At 41.4% G+C, this 21,042-nt stretch overlaps 1 protein-coding gene across 1 annotated transcript in view; it reads right to left on the minus strand.

Moving 5' to 3' along the window:
- nek10 (NIMA-related kinase 10) overlaps positions 1-21,042 on the minus strand; it is a 113,208-nt gene that overhangs the window by 74,592 nt on the left and 17,574 nt on the right. Inside the window, exons 4-11 of the mRNA XM_063069492.1 lie at positions 19,165-19,263; positions 13,747-13,831; positions 11,789-11,830; positions 10,053-10,131; positions 7,648-7,715; positions 4,651-4,730; positions 4,476-4,562; positions 1,885-2,109 (exon numbers count right to left, since the gene is read on the minus strand). Coding sequence (XP_062925562.1) covers positions 1,885-2,109; positions 4,476-4,562; positions 4,651-4,730; positions 7,648-7,715; positions 10,053-10,131; positions 11,789-11,830; positions 13,747-13,831; positions 19,165-19,263 — 765 coding nt within the window. The remainder of the gene's footprint in view (positions 1-1,884; positions 2,110-4,475; positions 4,563-4,650; positions 4,731-7,647; positions 7,716-10,052; positions 10,132-11,788; positions 11,831-13,746; positions 13,832-19,164; positions 19,264-21,042) is intronic.

Raw genomic sequence — 21,042 nt, forward strand, 5'->3', positions numbered from 1 at the left:
CAGGCTAATGACTTAACAGTGGAAAAGACAATATAATTTTTCAATCGGCAATGCTAGAATGTTTACTTCCAAGTACATTCACGTAAATCAAAGTTATACACAACAAAACGGGCCCTTCGGCCTAACATGACACGTAGACCTTTTTTGTCATTCTGTGCTAATCTTACTTGAATAGGATCACATCAAAATCAAAACAGAATCATGTGTGTTGTAGCCTCACTTGAACAGCAGCCCTGAAGTTAATAACGTTCTCCAACTGGAGTTACACACATCTTAATTAATTGGCAGAATGATGGATGTTCACATCATTCCTTAAACTATCAAAATGCTTCAGCGATAATTATTTTTCACAATATAAGTCACTGGATTCTAAATTCCCTGAATGCATCAAAATATAACTACATATCTATTTTCAATTCAGGAAACATATTATCAATTTCAAGAGGTAATAAAACTAGTGCTGGAGTTTATAAGAATGAAGGCGGGGGGCAGGGGGGGTCTCATTGAAATCTATCAATGTAATGCCCTGGTTCATATTTTTACAGTTATGCTGTATGTGTTTCATTTTGGCAGTTCTGTAAGAGCAGTCTGTTCTGTTTTCAGCTTGTTTGGGTTATTGCTGAAGATAAAAGATGAGGAGAAATGTGTGCCATCCAATTAGGATGGTTGAATTAAGGGGAGGTTCCTCTGGTGAGGGACACTAAGGCTGGGCTTGGCGCTTTTGTTCGAGAGGAAGTGAAGAGGGAAGACACAGGAGAGAAGAGGTCGTAGTATTCGACCCGGAGCAGGACCACAATTCGACGAAGCCGGGGTGAGATCGACTGGAGATAGGTGACTATGGAGAAACCGTGAGCTCCAACTTGTGCAGGTTAGACTGTTTCATTAAAATGGGCCCTTTCCTTTACTAACCCCTTAGTCAAATTAAGAATCATAAAGATAACTTTTAATCGTAAGCAGTGTACTTTCAGTTACTTTGTGGCACTAATTGGTACCGGGGTAGCAAATGACACAGAAACGGGTTTGGAGTGGGAGCGGCCTCAATCTCACGAGTTCGGCGGGGCCAGAGGTTGCCTTCCCTAGACTTACGCAGCCAAGGAAACCAGGAGGTTTCACAAATATTTAAGGGCTTAGATAAAGTGGATGTGGAGAGGATGTTACCCGCAGTGGAAGAGTCTAGGAGCAGAGTGCACAGTCCCAGAACGATGGCACATCCCTTTAGAAAAGAGCTGAAGAGAAATTACTGTTGGCAGAGGTTGGTGAATCTGTGGAAATAATTGCTAGACAGCTGTGGTGGCCAAGTCATTGGATGTATTTAAAGCAGAGGTTGATAGGTTCTTGATTAGTCAGGACATCAAACGTTAATGGGAGAAGCCAGGAGAATGGGGTTGAGAGGGATAATGAATCAGCCATGATAGAATGGCAGAACAGACTTGATGGACCAAATGGCCTAATTCTGCTCCTACGTTAAAGTCCAATGCTTGAAACTGTCTCATTTCATAAATATCCTCGTTCATCTACTGTATATTAAAATCCAATACTATGCTTGAAGTATTTTACATGCAAGATTTTTTTCTTGCACAAAAGTCACAATACTATTCAGAATCAAGTTTAATTTTACGACCATATGTCATGAAATTTATTGTTTTGCAGCGCAGTACATCACAATACATAATAATACAAACTATAAATTACTGAAAGAAATATATATATACATAGAAATAAGTCAATGCATTATATAGCACACAGATCAGTACTGCACAGTTGGGAATAACCTATTCCTGTATTATATCTAACAGAAGTATCTTCCTGTACTTTCAGTTTCGTAACAGGTAACTAACACAAAAGGATCAAATTAAATGGTGCTTTACAATATTTTAAGCTCACCCTTGGAGAATGTGCAGGAGTTGCTGGATGCCTCCCCATAAACGAATCTCAGTGCTGGTATCTGGATCCTCACAGAGCTGAACCAGGATCCAAACAACACTCCACAGCAATTTGAGGTGGTCAGAATGCAACAGGCTGAGGAGAATAGGAATTCCTTCATAGAGCTTAACCTGCTCTCTCACTTGAGCGTCTGCACAGAGCAGGCGAAGCAGCTCAGCTGTCATTCTGCAAAAACCATCAGTGTTAAAGAGAGCAATCAATCAATCAAAAACCAGAAAGGACAGAGGTTAATTCTTATTCTGGTTTCTTTCACCTTCCTTTCCGGTCCTGTAAAGGGTCTCAGCCTGAAACATCGACTGTTTATCCCTCTCCATAGACGCTGCCTGATCCAGCATTTTGTATGTGTTTTAAAGGACAGAGGCTAAACTGTCCACTTCTTCTACAACAGAACATACAATCCCAAATTTTTGTCTGAGGAATTAGAGAACTTTCTCAATAGCTTAACAAAAATTCACTTTCATGAACAATGACAGAAATTTGGAAATGCTGATTGTCTTTTTTCCTCCAATTGAATCTACAGAAAGACAAGTGACGTACATAATAAATCTGATATCCTTTTTCACATATTACAGTTTTCAGTTGATGTTATGGTGTACACATAACACGTTCACCTGATAATCTAGGAAACAATAAGATGATTATTTACTGTACATCAAGGATTAATTCAAAGACCCACTCACCTGCTAGTGGACTGTTTGTCCCATTCCCATCAGAGTGGAGGCTACGTAGCATCCACAGCAGGACCACCAGCCTGAAAACAGTAACTTACCCCAGGCAGTAAAGCTGATCAACACCTCCACCCACAAACCAACCCCTCCATATCCTCCACCACCACCTCTTTATAATTTCCTGTCAGTCTCCTTATGTACAGACACTCCTGTGTCAAGCATCACTCTATGGACATACAATCAATTTACGTATATGACTGATTGATGTAAAATCAATCTAAGCTATCTTATGTATTTATATTTATTGTGCATTTTATTATTGTATTCTTTTTTTGTGCTGCATCTGATCCGGAGTAACAATTACTTTGTATAGTTGAAATGTTGGAATGTGTATGGTGTATGGTTATGCACTTTGGCAGAAAAAATAAACGGGCAGACTATTATTTAAATGGGGAAAGAATTCAAAGTTCTGAGATGCAACAGGACTTGGGAGTCCTCGTACAGGATTCCCTTAAAGTTAACCTCCAGGTTGAGTCGGTAGTGAAGAAGGCGAATGCAATGTTGGCATTCATTTCTAGAGGAATGGAGTATAGGAGCAGGGATGTGATGTTGAGGCTCTATAAGGCACTGGTGAGACCTCACTTGGAGTACTGTGGGCAGTTTTGGTCTCCTTATTTAAGAAAGGATGTGCTGACATTGGAGAGAGTACAGAGAAGATTCACTAGAATGATTCCGGGAATGAGAGGGTTAACATATGAGGAACGTTTGTCCGCTCTTGGACTGTATTCCTTGGAGTTTAGAAGAATGAGGGGAGACCTCATAGAAACATTTCGAATGTTAAAAGGCATGGACAGAGTGGATGCGGCAAAGTTGTTTCCCATGATGGGGGAGTCTAGTACGAGAGGGCATGACTTCAGGATTGAAGGGCACCCTTTCAGAACAGAAATGCGAAAAAAATTTTTTAGTCAGAGGGTGGTGAATCTATGGAATTTGTTGCCACGGGCAGCAGTGGAGGCCAAGTCATTGGGTGTCTTTAAGGCAGAGATGATAGGTATCTGAGTAGCCAGGGCATCAAAGGTTATGGTGAGCAGGCAGGGCAGTGGGACTAAATAGGATAAAATGGATCAGCTCATGATAAAATGGCGGAGCAGACTCGATGGGCCGAATGGCCTACTTCTGCTCCTTTGTCTTATGGTCTTATGGTCTTAAATGACATTAAACAATCTTGAATCTTATACAATGAAGCTATAAAATAATCATACAAGAATCTGTAAAATCTATAAAACTGCACTTTCCTTCCATAAAAATAGACTCATATTAGTGACACATTCCAAGCAACAATGAAGTCAAATAAAAACAAAATGCAGGTGAATCAACAGGTCAAGCACTAAAGAGAAACAGAGTAAATGTCTCAGATCAAATACCCTTCACAAGACTAGTGTTAAAAACTCAAGACTGTGTAGTCCTATATTTGATTAATTAATTCTAATAGGCATCCATTGGTCTCGTGAGACCATGGATTTGCGCCTTGGAAGGTTTCCAGGGCGCAGGCCTGGGCAAGGTTGTATGGAAGACCAGCAATTGCCCATGCTGCAAATCTCCCCACTCCACGCCACCGATGTTGTCCAAGGGAAGGGCACTAGGGTCGATACAGCTGGGCACCAGTGTCGTCGCAGAGCAATGTGTGGTTAAGTGCCTTGCTCGAGGACACAACACGCTGCCTCAGCTGAGGCTCGAACTAGCGACCTTCAGATCATTAGAGCGATGCCTTAACCACTTGGCCACGCGCCAACACATTAATTACCTCATACCTAAACTGCTTCTAATACTATTGCATTTGAATAAAGTAAATACTCAACTTACCTTTTGGATAACAAGTCATATTCTTGTAAAATTGCTAACAGGTTTTCTACAATCGTCAATTCCCCTATCTTCACTCTGCACTCAGGACTTTAAAAAATGGTAAATGTTATCATTTTGTTCAGTTGCAAATCACTCTGCAGTGCTATATTTTGTGTTTCTTATTTAAATAACATACCTTTCAGCTAAGCTGGTAAGAGCAAGGAGAGCACCCAGTAGTACATTATTGTCCTTGGCTGCCAGTAGCTTTACTAGGGTCTAAAGAAAATATCTCAAATTAAAACATTTTGGTGTAAATCATTTTGCTTCTGCTTACTTGATATAATAATTGTATTTTGTTTTATTTCATGTGTCACAATGAAATCTCTGGTACCAGCGCTGAAAACTATTACTTCATGTATATTTCTGAGATTCAGCAACAACAGATATGTTTCTGCACATTGGTTGTTTGTCAGTATGGAATTTTTCATTGATTCTATTGTACTTCTTTGCTTTACTGTGAACGCCTGCAAGAAAATTAATCTGAAGATAGTGTATAGTGATAGATAATAAATTTACTTTGAACTTTGCAGGTATGTTCTTTCTTTACTGGTATAAATATGTTAATCTCTAACCAGCTCAGGAACAAACTAAGTCCATCAAAACTTGCTGAGTGATCAGGCCTTTCCTCTCCTTAATCTTAATTGGAAGAATAGCTTTTAATCTCAAAAGCTTTACTTTGTCTACAACATAGTAGCATAGTCATAACACAGCACTTTACAGTGCCAGTTGGGGTTCAATTGCTAGTGCTGCCTGCAAGGAGTTTGTACGTTTTACCCATGACTATGTGGGATTTCTCTGACTGTTCTGAGAACCTCCATGGGTTAAGCTTAATAAGCTGTGGGCATGTTGTATCAGTGCCCAAAGTGTTGGCTGCCCCTAGAACATACCTGGACTGTGTTGGTCGTTGGTCAGTGCACATGTGAAATTTACATGGCATAAATAAAGCTAATCTTTAGATCACTAAATCTTGCCGTTTTCCAGCAAATTTCAAACAATTTCACAAGAGAAAATAACGTTGATTTGGACAGCAGTACCTCCAATTGGTGTTCCCCCACCAAAAAAAAATACTGTGTAGGGAGTCCTTAATTTCATTAGGCAGAATTCACCCAGACTGTCAAGGGTTAAGTTCGTCATGTATGTTATGTGTTACATTGTACGTTATTATGTTTTGGGGGGGTGGGTATTTTTCTTCATATATGTATGACACAGCCATTTGTTTGCTTGGGGAATAAAATGTACATTAGATATAATTACACTCATGTCGATTTTTGTCGACACTGCAACTAGCATTTTCATCGGTTTTTTTGCCTTTTTTCTTCAAACAGTAACTTTTAATCAATGGAAACTTACAGTCCTTTCTTGAACTGTCATGCACACAAGCCATTTCAGAAGGTAAAGATTGGTTTTATTTGTCACATGTATTTTAAAACATATAGTGAAATGGGTCAACAAGCAACACAGTCTGAGGATGTGCGGGGGATGTGCGGGGGATGTGTCACCATGCTTTCGGTGCCAAAATAATGTTGAAATCGTTTTTTTATGCTTTTAATAAGGTATTAGTTGAATTAATAAGGTTCTTAGCAAGACTAAAATTGTGGTTACTAATATTTTTAACTTGTTTATTTTCACAATATGTGGTGTTTGTCTCCACCTATTGGTGGCAATGCAGTATGACAGTTACATAATTACATTTACTCATTGGCTAAATGTTAGCCCAGGTTGACGACACTCAACAACAACAACAAGTGTTAACACATGACACGTGCTGTGACTGTGTATACTTTGATTGTTTATCCTAGGAATGTGGCCTTATCTCAGTATAAAACTATCAGTCTGCAAAAATCACCATCTTGTCTTTGTCTTAGGTTTCTTCTCTCCAGTTCATATGCTCTGTGTCTGTTCCTTTGTTTAAACTTCAAAATAAACAATTCTAAAACAAATTAAGTGTTTGCTTATTCTTGGACTCCTAAAAGAACCTGGGGATCGAAAAATTAGCAGATCCCACAACTCACTAACCTTAACCCTTTACAATATGGGAGGAAACTGGAGCACCTAGGAAAACCCGTGTGGTCACAGGAAGAATAGAAAAATTCCTTACAGACAGTGGCAGGAAATGACCTTTGTTGCTGGTGCGGCATAATGTTACACTGACAGGGGTGGTTTGAGTATCTCAGAAACTGCCAATCTCCTGGAATTTTCATGCACAATAGTCTCTAGATTTTACAAAAAAAACATCTAGTTTGTGGCAGTTCCGTGGGTGAAAATGCCTTAATAATGAGAGTGGTCAGAGGAGAATGGACAGACTGGTTCAAGCTGACAGGAAGGCGACAGTAACTCAGATAACCATGCACTACAGCAAACACGAGGAAATCTGCAGATGCTGGAAATTCAAGCAACACACACAAAATGCCAGTGAACGCAGCAGGCCAGGCAGCATCTCTAGGAAGAGGTACAGTCGACGTTTCAGGCTGAGACCCTACGTCAGGACTAACATTACAGCATTACTGTTTTACAGCAGTAGTGTGCAGAAGAACACCTCTGAAAGCAGAGCATGTTAAACCCTGAAGTAGATGGTGTTGTGTATTTAATATATCAGTAATATTTGAGAAATATTGTAAATATATTGTTTGATTAATTATCCTTTGTCGTTTAAAAAATTCACTACAGTTTAATGTACGAAGTACATGAATGGTATACGTCATCATGCCACCACCTCATACGCATGTGCTTTGCTTAAAGTACAAACGAAGCTTACGCACATCTCTTGGCTCCCTTGTATTCCTTCTGATTGGTTTTATGTTTTGGAGTTACAAAACATAACAGATGAGCTACAGTGGCAAAAGACCACACCATGTCCCCTCCTATACCTAATAAAATGGTCACTGACTGTATGTTTGCATTTATTGAGAACATCAGAATCTTAAAACAATAATGATTCTATTGATGAATTTAATATCAATCAAGATCAAAATAAACAGACGAATTCTTTGTTTCAGCACAAAATATTTCCAGAGTAATCAGATTCAGGAAAACTAAACATTTTAGAGTTGCATATTACAGCAGATGATCATGATTGATGTTTAGGCCAGTAGATTACTGAATAAACTTTTCAGTTATCATGGAAATCAGATACCTTATATGCTCCACATGAAATTATCTGTTCTCTTTGTTCCACTACAGCTGCCAGTTTTTGAAAAATATCTGAAATAACAGATAAATGAGGCACCAGCCTTAAAATATCAAAACCAGCATACATAAAAATAATAATGATATTCAGCACTACAAGATGTTTTTGTGGCTAAATTTGCCGATGATACTAAGATAGGTGGAGGAATGGGTAGTGTTAAGGAAACAGAGAGCCTGCAGAGAGACTTACGATAGTTTAGAGGAATGGGCAAAGAAGTGGCAAATGAAATACAATCTGAAAGAAATAAACGGGCAGACTATTATTTAGATGGGAAGAGAATTCAAAATGCAGAGGTGCAAAGGGACTTGGGAGTCCTTGTGCAAGATACCCTGAAGGTTAACCTCCAGGCTGAGTCTGTTGTGAAGAAGGCGAATGCAATGTTGGCATTTATTTCTAGAGGTATAGAATATAAGAGCAGAGATGTGATGTTGAGGCTCTATAAGGCACTCGTGAGACCAGATTTGGAGTACTGTATGCAGTTTTGGGCTCCTTATTTTAGAAAAGATATACTGACATTGGAGAGGGTTCAGAGAAGTTTTACGAGAATGATTCCAGGAATGAAAGAGTTATCATATGAGGAACATCTGGCAGCTCTTGGGCTGTATTCCCTGGAGTTCAGGAGAATGAGGGGGGATCTCATGGAAACATTCTGAATGTTAAAAGGCCAGAACAGATTAGATATGGCAAAGTTATTTCTCGTGGTAGGGGATTCTAGGACAAGAGGGCATGACTTCAGGGTTGAAGGACGTCCTTTTAGAACTGAGATGCGGAGAAATTACTTTAGTCAGAGGGTGGTAAATCTGTGGAATTTGTTGCCACGAGCGGCTGTGAAGGCCAAATCATTAGGTGTATTTAAGGCAGAAATAGATAGGTTCTTGATTAGCCAGGCATCAAAGGGTATGGGGTGAAAGCAGTGAAGTGGGGATGACTGGAAGAATTGGATCAGCCCATGATTGAATGGCAGAGCAGACTCGATGGGCCGATTGGCCTACTTCTGCTCCTATATCTTATGTTCTAATATGCAAATTAATTTTGCTAATTTTTCTATTAAATGTATAAATGGGACTAACTATAAATTAATCATGTTTGCTGATACAGAAGTTGTGAGGAGGACACAAAATTTTATTTTATTTATTAATACAGCATGGAGCAGGTCCTTCAGGCCCTTCAGCCCAGCGATCCCCAATAACCTCGATTAACCCTAACCCAATCATGGGACAGTTTACAATGACCAAATAGCCTACCCAGTATGTCTTTGGACTGTGGGAGAAACCCAAAGGACCTGGAGGAAATCCATGCATTCCATGGGGAGAACATAACAAGACTCTTTACGGAATGGTGCCAGAATTGAACTCCAAACTCTGGAGTGCCACGAGGTCTAATAGCATCACGCTAACCATGCTATCATGGTGTCTGTGTGTAAGTGAACTTGGGTGGGAAGAGTAGAAAACTAGTGTATTATTAAATCGGTGAGAGAATAATAGATGTTGGTGTTCACAGATCTGATTAGCTTATACAGTAAGAATGGAAAGACAACTGACTCACAACCAACATATCATTTTGAACTAAACACAAGAGATTCTGCAGATACTAGAAATCCAGAGTAACACACACAAAATGTTGGAGGGACTCAGCAGGTCAGGCAGCATCTATGGAAAGGAACAAAGCATCAACACTTCGAGCTGAGATCCTTCATTGGGCTTCATGAGCCCAGATGAAGAGTCTCAGTCTGAAACATTGACTCTTTAATCCTTTCGTAGATGCTACCTGACCTACTGAGTTCCTCCATCAGATTGTGTATGTTGCTATTATTTTGAACTATAATTATTACTACAAAGCAGAAAGCAGCAACCAGTTTATGTAAGGTGCAGTCTGCCCGCCAAGCCACAGTGTAATGACTGCCCGGCTTAAAAACACAAGAGATTCTCCAACTGCTGGAAATCCAGAACAACATACACAAAATGCTGGAGGAACTCAGCAGGTCAGGCAGCAAAAATGGACAGGAATAAATAAGCTGATGCTTTGTTCAGGAGCGAGGAAGGGTCTTGGCCCGAAACGGTAGCACTTTATTCATCTCCTAAAGCCGATTCCTGACCTGAGTTACTCCAGCATTTTGTGAGTGAATGCCTAGTTGATATGCTTATTTTGGCCATGTTTGGTGAATGATGATTAGACATGAGGATTTGGAAAATCCCCCACTTTTCACTGAAAAAAATTGAGGATTTGTTTTTCTTTTCCAAGACTTAGACCATAAACTAAGTTATGCTCTGCATATAAAGTTAAAAGAAACACAAATGACTAATTAAGCTCATTAATTATCTACTATTTACATGAGGTTAAATAGAGCTTACAAGTCATGGTGACTAATCGGTCAATGACAAACTGTTGACCTCCGTATCCAAGGTAGCCCTGTACCACTGTTTCCATGTACTGTAAACCAAAGGAAATTGAATGATTTAAAACATTCATTCAAAAACATCAAATCATGAATAAATTTAAAATGTAGCATTTCTCAGTATGACGGGTTACACGTGAACCCGAGGGGGTCCAATATCCTTGTGGGCAGGTTGGCTAGAGTTGGCTGGGTGGGTTTAAATGAATTTGGCAGGGAGGTGGGAACCGAAGTGACAGTGATAAGGATGGGTAGTTGGTTTACAAACAGAGGCAATTTGTAGTGAGATTCCTCACAAGGAGAGGCTGATGACAGGGCAAAATTGCAGTCAACTGAATATGTTGCAACGTTATCGGCAGACAAAATTGAAAAGAGTGAATACAGGACCAAAGGTATTATATTTGAATGCATGCAGTATATGGAATAAGGTCGATGAACTTGTAGCAGTTACAGATTGGCAAATATGATGTTGTAGGCATCACTGAATCATGGCTGAAAGAAGATTATAGCTGGGAGCTTAATTTCCAAGGATACACACTGCATCAACAAGAAAGGTAGGAAGACAGAGGGGGTGGCGTGGCTCTGTTGGTAAAAATATGAAATTAAATCGTTAGAAAGAGTTGACATAGGGTTGGAAAGTGTTGAACCTTTGTGGATAGAGCTAAGGAACCTCAAGGGTAAAAAGACCCTGATGGGAGTTATTTACAGACTCCCAAACAGTAGTAAGGGATATGGTCTACAAGTTACAATGGGAAATAGAAAGTGCATACCAAAAGGGCAATGTTAATACAGTCATGGGGGTTTTCAACATGCAGGTAGAATGGGAAAATTAGGTTGGTTAAGAGAATGGGCAAAGAAGTGGCAGTGGAATACAGTGTTGGGAAGTGTATGATCATGCACTTTGGTAGAAGAAATGAAAGGGTTGACTATTTTCAAAATGGAGAGAAAATACAAAAATCTGAGATGCAAAGGGATTCAGCAGTCCTTATGTGGGATTCTCTAAAGGTTAATTTACAGATTGAGTCTGTGGAGAGGAAGGCAAATGCAATGCTAGCATTCATTTAAAGATGACTAGAATATAAAAGCAAGAATATAATGTTGACACTTTATAAAACACTAGCGAGGCTTCACTTGGAGTGTTCTGTGCAGTTTTGGGCCACTTAATGTAGAAAGGATGTGCTAAAACTGGAGAGGGTTCAAAGGAGGTTTACAAAAATGATTCCAGGATTAAACGGCTTGTCATCTGAAGAGCATTTGATGTCTCTGTGCTGGTATTCAATGGAATTCAGAAGAATGAGCAGCCACCTCATTAAAACCTATTGAATGGTGAAAGGCCTCGATAGAGTGGATATGGAGAGGGTGTTTCCAATGGTGGGAGAGTCTAAGACCAGGAGACACGGCCTCAGATTAGAGGGGTGTCCTTTTATAACGGGTATGAGGAAAAATTTCTTTAGCTAGAAAGTGGCGAATCTGTGGAATTGATTGCCACAGGCAGCTGTGGAGACCAAGTCTTTATGTATAGTTAAGGCAGTGGTTGATGGGTTCTTGATTGGTCAGGGCATGAAGGGATGTGGGCAGAAGGCAGGAGATTAGAGCTGGAAGGAAAAATGAATCCGCCATGATTAAATGGAGGCGAAGACTCGATGGGCCAAATGGCCTAATTCAGCTTCTATACCTTATGGTCTCATGACCTACCTGTGCTAAGCTCTCAACACCTCTAAGTTGAATGAAAATTTTCTGAAAGAAAAATATCGGTAGGTGAAGACTCATGCAGTCATACAAGGGGATATGAAGTTTAATCATGTCTAGTTTAGTAAGTATACTGTGACATTAACAGTTCACATTAAAAATTGCTGGAGGGCGACTGAAGGCCAATAACTGTGGTCTGATGCAGCTGACATTCCCACATGAATGGAATGGTCAATTTGAGAACCTTATTAAAAGAAATGTATGCACTTTAAATGGAAGGAGAACAAAGAGCTCACATACAAGTGCAGTAGGTAATAAGGAAGGCTCATGTAATCCAGACGTTAATTTTTAAGTGGTCAGAGTATAAAATATTATGTAATTACACAATGCATTAGGAAACTACATCAAGACACTGTGACTCGTACTGGTTTTCAAATTTAAGTCTGGATATTATTTTACTGGAAATGGTTCAGAGGAGGTTTCCAGGTATGGAGGGTAAACACAAAATACTCTGCAGATGATGGGGTCAAAGCGACACTCACAACACGCTGGAGGAACTCAGCAGGTTGGGCAGCATCCATGGAAATGATCAGTCAACGTTTTGGGCCGGAACCCTTCGTCAGGACTGAAGAGGGAAGGGGCAGAGGCCCTATAAAGAAGGTGGGGGGAGGGTGGGAAGGAGAAGGCTGGTATGTTCCAGGTGAAAAACCAGTAAGGGGAAAGATAAAGGGGTGGGGGAGGGGATAGGCAGGAAAGGTGAAGAAAGAATAGGGGAAAGCACAATGGGTAGTAGAAGGAGGAGGAACCGTGAGGGAGGTGATAGGCAGCTGGGGGAGGGGGCAGAGTGAAACTGGGATGGGGGAAGGGAGGGGGAGGGAATTACCAGTATAGAAGGAGTGTCCTACAAGAAAAAATGTGTTGGTTCTTGACTCATTGGAAATAGATGAATGAGAGGCATTATTCTTGAAATGTTATCTTACCATTTTAGGGATCCAGGGAAAGTTAGGTTGAAAACTGGCTTGGAAGTAGAGGGTGTTGAACTATCAAAGAGATGAGACCCTTCATTAGGACCTGATGAAGGAACTCGGCCTGAAAAGGCAACTGTTTATTGCCCACCACAGATGCTGCCTGACATGTTGTGTTCCTTCAGTATTTTGTGTGTGTTGCTCTGGATTTCCAGCCTCTGCAGAATCCCTTGTGTTAATGAGTTGTCCCCAGTTATATCGGTTTATAAAGGAATCTGTCATCATTCCCTTCCAGTAATTTACCAGAAACAAAACTAGGCAGGTTCCCATTCAGTCAATTTTGTATATTCTAAAATAGTGAAAATATATCAAATAAAAGTAATTAGAACAAAAGTTCATCAAAAAACAAGTTAATAGACAGCAAGCGGAAAAACCGCAATGTAGCACTATGTCATTAACTAGTCAAATTGCATATGATAATATACAGAACTGTGCAAATGTCTTAGGCACATATACATTATATGCTCGCTAGGGTGCCTAAAACTTTTGCATGGTACTGTAGTAACGATAAACCTGATTCTGATCTGGGTCTTTATCATGGATTGAGAGTGAGAAGGGGGCAAGGAGAGGGTGATTACAGTTGTGAAAAGGCGAAGGGAGAAGGGAGGGAAAAGGAGGCACCACAGAGAGACCTTCTGTAATGATCAATAAACCAACTGTTTGGAATCAAATGACCTTGTCTAGTGTGTCTGCACCCACGCCACTGCTGCCCCCCCAACCCCCAACACTCCTTCTCTGCTACCTGACCTCACCCCTCCCATGGTGCTCCATCCTCACCATTTCCAACAACCTTTGCTCTCGCCAGATTTACAAACTCTCTCCCGGCTTTGTTAAATACAGTCCTGTATAATGGCAACAAGTCAGTAAAAATATTCATTATTTAAATAAATCATCAATCAGATTCAGCAAAAGGCAACAGTGAATGGTGTTTGTACAAACCTGGTAAAATGGATCCCTCATTATTAACCGCAGGCAAATTAACACGCGAAGAGAATGAGCAGGAGGAACTCGGTCCACCCATTCTCTGCAAGGAAAAGATACCATAGTTAGTTACAAATACCACTGTGGATCGTACAGTAACATACCATACCAGCAATTGCATAGAAATTCATACATCTGAGTACATTCATCCATATATTGCTAATACAATTATCTCCAATAAATTAGGATGATCAGTATTGCTTCTAGTTCGTATACCTGGAACAAACCCAGTGACTAGATGATAGGGAATATTAGAGATGCTGGAGCAAGTAGAAGCTATAAAGCTAAATGTTCATTAGCATGGGGAAGTGAGAAGGAGTAGATTCCAATCCATCAAAAGACCAATCACTCCATATACCTTTGCCAGGTAATGAACAAGTTCCATTTTCACAGAGGAATGTTAATTTTGTCCATAAGTCATAAAATACAAAAAAAATCACTTGATATGCCATGCATACTTCCACAATACATAATAAAGACCATCAAAAGCACGTAAGACTGATACAGAAAAATAATTACTAAAAGTGGAGAGGAAACCCCAGTTCTGCCCTTTGTACGAATCAACGTATGCACTTTGGACTTTGGAATGTAATAATATCATGGGCGCTCGTTCGTATGTAGGGGTGTCCATTTGTTGGGTGTTTGTAGACCAGGGACAACCTGCATGCAGTGTAGGTGTCTCTTTCAGAAAATCAAGACCCACAGAAGTGTTTCACTCCACCTGATTGTTTAATCATTCTTTGACACTTATTATAAGATCATTCATTAATATTTAAGTGAGGGGAAATTATGAAACTTCTCTTCATAGGTTAATCAGTATCATTTTACACTGAAATCATTACTTTTTCATTAGGATCCTGTTATGTGAAGGGTTCTCCTTTGTTCTATTCCCCTTCAGCATCCAGCAATATCTACCACACTGCAGCGAAAACTCTACTGATACCTCGGGAGCTGCTCAGATTCACTCTTGCCCTCTTTCTAATCAGCCATTAAATTCTTACAAAAAATAAGATTCATATCAGAATCAGAATCTTTTATTATCGCCAAGTATGTGGACACATACAGGGAATTTGATGCCGCTTTCCCTGAGCTCTCGCTGTACAGAATCAAAAAGCAAACAAAACAATAGTGCAAATAATCGTGAACTATATACAATGAGGTATACCTGTGTATGTACAGGTGGACTTGGTTTATAATAGACATATGAAGGTAAGCTAGCCACTAATATAAAAGAGGATACGGAGAGGTACATATAATCAGTGAAAGAGTGATGAGAATGGATATCAGACTGTTGGAAAGTGATGCTAGTAATGGTGGGGGGGGAACAAAGAAATGGTGGGCGAACTTAATAAGTGTTTTGCATCAGTCTTCACTGAGGAAGACACTAGCAGAATGCCAGAAATGTGAGAGTGTCAGAGCGCAGAAGTGAGGGCTGCTGCCATTGCTAAGGAGAAGATGCTTGGGAAGTTGAAAGGTATGAAGGTGGATAAGTCGCCTGGACCAGATGGTAGCTGAAGAGATTGTGGAGGCATTAGTAATGATCTTTCAAGAATCACTAGATTCTGGAAAAGTTCTGGAGGACTGCAAAATTGCAAATGTCACTGCACTCTTAAAAGGAGGGAGTCAGAAGTAAGGAAATTATAGGCCAGTTAGCCTGACTTCAGTGGTTGGAAAGATGTTGGAGTCTATTATTAGGAATGAGGTTTTGGTACACTTGGGGGCACATGACATAAAAGGTAAAAGTCAGCCTGGTTTTCTTCAGGGGAAATCATGCCTGACAAATTTATCAGAACTCTTTGAGGAAATAACCGTCGGGATAGACCAAAGAGAGTCAGTGGATGTTGTTTATTTGTATATTCTGAGGGCCTTTGACAAGGTGCTGCTCAAGAGGCTGCTTAACAAGATAAGAGCCCATGATATTACAGGAAAGATAGAAGCATGGATAACTCCCGAATGAACGTTCCCAAACTCAGCTGCAAAAGGAGGGTGGTTCGGTATGGGGCTAGCATTCCCATTCCGTAAAAATCCAGCGCTACAAAAATGCCAACAGAAGCTCTAAAGACCTCATACCTGGGAAAGGAAGGATACGCCGAGAAGATGGGTTCCATCTTGAGACACTGTGACAGACTGGCCCAGGACAGAGAACTCTGGTGAGCTGCTGTCAGTGGACTATGCGCCAGTAGGGGTGATGGTGAGTTGCAGTCGGTGGACTATGTACCAGTAGGGGTGATGGTGAGCTGCTGTCGGTGGACTATGTCCCAGTAGGGGTGATGGCGAGCTGCTGTCGGTGGACTATGTCCCAGTAGGGGTTATGGTAAGCTGCTGTCGGTGGACTATGTCCCAGTAGGGGTGATGGTGAGCTGCTGTCAGTGGACTATGCCCCAGTAAGGGTGATGGTGAGCTGCTGTCAGTGGACTATGTCCCAGTAGGGGTGATGGTGAGCTGCAGTCGGTGGACTATGAGCCAGTAGGGGTGATGGTGAGCTGCTGTGGGTGGACTATGCCCCAGTAGGGGTGATGGCGAGCTGCTGTCGGTGGACTATGTCCCAGTAGGGGTTATGGTAAGCTGCTGTCAGTGGACTATGTCCCAGTAGGGGTTATGGTAAGCTGCTGTCGGTGGACTATGCCCCAGTAGGGGTTATGGTGAGCTGCTGTTGGTGGACTATGTCCCAGTAGGGGTTATGGTAAGCTGCTGTCAGTGGACTATGTCCCAGTAGGGGATATGGTAAGCTGCTGTCGGTGGACTATGCCCCAGTAGGGGTTATGGTGAGCTGCTGTTGGTGGACTATGCCCCAGTAGGGGTTATGGTGAGCTGCTGTCGGTGGACTATGCCCCAGTAGGGGTTATGGTGAGCTGCTGTGGGTGGACTATGTCCCAGTAGGGGTGATGGCGAGCTGCTGTCGGTGGACTATGTCCCAGTAGGGGTTATGGTAAGCTGCTGTCAGTGGACTATGTCCCAGTAGGGGTTATGGTAAGCTGCTGTCGGTGGACTATGCCCCAGTAGGGGTTATGGTGAGCTGCTGTTGGTGGACTATGTCCCAGTAGGGGTTATGGTGAGCTGCTGTCAGTGGACTATGTCCCAGTAGGGGATATGGTAAGCTGCTGTCGGTGGACTATGCCCCAGTAGGGGTTATGGTGAGCTGCTGTTGGTGGACTATGCCCCAGTAGGGGTTATGGTGAGCTGCTGTCGGTGGACTATGCCCCAGTAGGGGTGATGGCGAGCTGCTGTTGGTGGACTATGTCCCAGTAGGGGTGATGGTGAGCTGCTGTTGGTGGACTATGCCCCAGTAAGGGTGATGGTGAGCTGCTGTCGGTGGACTATGCCCCAGTAAGGGTGATGGTGAGCTGCTGTCGGTGGACTATGTCCCAGTAGGGGTGATGGTGAGCTGCTGTCGGTGGACTATGCCCCAGTGGGGGTGATGGTCAGCTGCTGTCAGTGGACTATTCCCCAGTAGGGGTGATGGTGAGCTGCTGTCGGTGGACTATGCCCCAGTAGGGATGATGGCGAGCTGCTGTTGGTGGACTATGTCCCAGTAGGGGTGATGGTGAGCTGCTGTGGGTGGACTATGCCCCAGTAGGGGTGATGGCGAGCTGCTGTTGGTGGACTATGCCCCAGTAGGGGTGATGGCGAGCTGATGTTGGTGGACTATGCCCCAGTAAGGGTGATGGCGAGCTGCTGTTGGTGGACTATGTCCCAGTAGGGGTGATGGTGAGCTGCTGTGGGTGGACTATGCCCCAGTAGGGGTGATGGCGAGCTGCTGTTGGTGGACTATGCCCCAGTAGGGGTGATGGCGAGCTGATGTTGGTGGACTATGCCCCAGTAAGGGTGATGGTGAGCTGCTGTTGGTGGACTATGTCCCAGTAAGGATGATGGTGAGCTGCTGTCAGTGGACTATGCCCCAGTAGGGGTGATGGCGAGCTGATGTTGGTGGACTATGTCCCAGTAAGGGTGATGGTGAGCTGCTGTCAGTGGACTATGCCCCAGTAGGGGTGATGGACTTAAGTCAAGTAAGTCAAGTAGCATGGATAGAAGATTGGCTGACTGGCATGAGGCAAATAGTGGGAATAAAGGGAGCCTTTTCTGGTTGGCTATCCGTGGCTAGTCATCTTCTGCAGGGTTTGGTATTGTGACTTCTTTTCTTTTTATATGTCAATGATTTGGTTGAAGGAATTAATGGCTTTGTGGCCATGTTTGCAGATGATATGAAGATAGGTGGAGGGGCAAGTAGTGTTAAGGATGCAGGGTATCTGCAGAAAGACTTGGACAAATTGGGAGAATGGGCAAAGAAATGCTCGATGGAATGTAGTGTAGGGAAGTGTATGGTTGTGCACTTTAGTAGAATGAATAAAGGCGTGAACTACTTTCTAAATGGGGAGAAAATTCATAAATCAGAGGAGCCTTCATTCCCTAAAGGTTAACTTGCAGGTTGAGTTGGTGGTAAGGAAAGCAAACGCAATGTTAGCATTCATTTTGAGAGGACTGGAATATAAAAGCAAGGATGTATATCGCTGTGGCTTTATAGAATTTCTTCTTAGCACTATCTGACTACTGCTTGAATAGTAGAGGAATGTAGGGCATTGAGTTGATGTATATTGCAATTTCTACCTTTTTGAGTTTGAACATATCTTGCTTTTTTGCAATGCGATATTGAAACTCAAAAAGATGGTATTATTTTCTGCTTTTCTCCACGTTGTAAAATGGCTAATTGAACAAAACACAAAAACAACACTTTGGACTCAAATCAATGTGCAATTGCCAATAAAAAAAACAAAGCTGGTAGCAATTAGATTCATAATAGTGGATGCAGAACACAGGAAGCAAATGCATTAGTTCACAAAGTCACTAATTGTTTTGCTTCTTGGTTTAGAAATAGAAATTAATTAAATGCATTTTCTCGGCCTTTTCTCCTTGGAGCAACGGAGGATGAGAGGTGACCTGATAGAGGAATATAAGATGATGAGAGGCATTGATCATGTGGATAGTCAGAGGCTTTTTCCCAGGGCTGAAATGGCTAACACCAGAGGGCACAGTTTTAAGGTACTTGGAAGTAGGTACAGAGGAGATGTCAGGGCTAAGTTTTTTTACGCAGAGAGTGGTGAGTGTGTGGAATGGGCTGCCAGCGACTGTGGTGGAGGCGGATACGATAGGGTCTTTTAAAAGACTCCTGGATAGGTACACGGAGCTTAGGAAAATAGAGGGCTATGGGTAACCCTAGGTAATTTCTAAAGTACGTACATGTTCGGCACAGCATTGTGGGCCAAAGGGCCTGTATTGTGCTGTAGGTTTTCTATGCATTTTATAACGTATGTGTTGTTGTTAAAGCTTTGCTGAAAATAGCATCACAGAGTTCAACGTGCCAACAGGATCCATTCATACCTGTACGTTAGTCTCTGCTTCACCAGTGCAGTGAAAATTTCCAGAAACAGCTTGTGGTGGGGGTGACAACTGAAATTTCTTTCATTCTTATAGCTGACACTACAAAGAAATAGGGGGAAAACAGAAAATTTTGTTTTGACATGTTGTGATATGCAACTTACAAATTTCTAATATAATCTCATGTTAAAGTTTATTGGCATCTGACTGTACATACATACAACCAGACGAAACACCATCCCTCTGGACCACAATGCATATATCACACAGAGCATATAAAACAAAATATTACCATAAATAAGTTAATAAAATAGAATTGATATTAATCATATATAACTAATATTATTGCAGCTGTGGAGGCCAGGTCATTGGGTGTATTTAAGGCAGAGATTGATAGGTTCTTGATTGGACATGGCATCAAAGGTTACGGAGAGAAGGCTGAGAACTGGGGTTGAGGAGGAGGAAAAAAGGATCAGCTATGATTGAATGGTGGAGCAAACTCGATGGGCCAGATGGCCTAATTCTGCTCCTATGTCTTATGGCCTAATGGTCTGATATTGATTAATATGAATAACATATATAGCTTATAAGTTTGCAATTTTTTAAAATTTGGTATCACAACCTTTAAAGCATGTTATCAAGGAAAAGTAACATGGAAATGATCTCTTTGTCAATGATATCAACTGCTTCAGAAGAGTAGCTGTAACCTTCGATCTTCTGTTTCATTGTGGTAGATTTGTAGCCTTAAAACATACTTTGTACCAACAAACTTCAAGAATATAAATAACATCCTGGAAGCACCATCACTAGCATACTGTCCATTCTCAAATTCACCCTTGCTTGCTCACTCTAACAACGTCGTTGTAAACTCAGCCAGCTCCATCGTGGGCATCGAGGTCACCTTCAAATGGCGATACCTCAAGAAGGCAACATCCGTCATTAAGGACTACCATCACCCAGGATATGCCTTTTTCTCATTGCTAACATCAAGGAGGAGGTACAGAAGCCTGAAGACACACACTTAATGTTTCAGGAACAGCTTCTTCCTCTCACCGTTAGATTTTTGAACAGACAATGAACCCAGGAACACTACCTCACTATTTTTTGCTCTCTTTTTGCACCACTTACTATTTTGCATTCTTTATATATATTTCTTATTGCGATTTATAGTTTTTAAAAATATTATGTATTGCAATGTATTGCTACTGCAAAACAACAAATTTCTTGACTTTTCCAAGTGATATTAAACCTGATTCTGATATTTGAATAAATATTTTCTACTTAGAAAATAGCATGGCCCCAAATAGCATTAACCAAATGGCACATCGAACTTCAACCTTTCCTGCACCAATTTAGTTATGTTCTAAATTCGCCATTTTCATTTTACTCCATCTTTGTCACTTTATCAAACCAGCCAGCTGCCAAGCAACGCACCAGAATTCATCATGTGGACCAGTCAGGGTTCAGGCTGGCACAATCTCTCTCCACTTTGCCAGAGGACATTTACTTCACATCTTCCCAAGTAGATACTAATCCCTAAAGGAAATGAAAGGTGTTTCCCTGCCACTTCGTTATACTGCAACAAATCTTTCACCATCTTTCTTTAAAACTTATAGACGTTTAAAAATAAGTGTAAGGGGGTTTTTAAGTGTATGATACCCAAATAAGGTTTTGATCACTACAGTAGTCTGAAAGAAATTCCGAGCTGTGTTATTCTACATACAGAACCACTTAGCTTTAATGCGCATCTTCAATGCTGCAGCCTGTGTCTGTTAAAAATACCTTTGTGATTTTCTTCATTTTAAAAGTACAACGCAAAATATAACTCAGTCTCAAAATACCTTCAGTGACATAAAATAATTAATCCAAAACCTAAAACTA

This window comes from Mobula hypostoma, chromosome 17, assembly GCF_963921235.1.
Source record: "Mobula hypostoma chromosome 17, sMobHyp1.1, whole genome shotgun sequence".
NCBI classification, from domain to species: Eukaryota; Metazoa; Chordata; class Chondrichthyes; order Myliobatiformes; family Myliobatidae; genus Mobula; species Mobula hypostoma.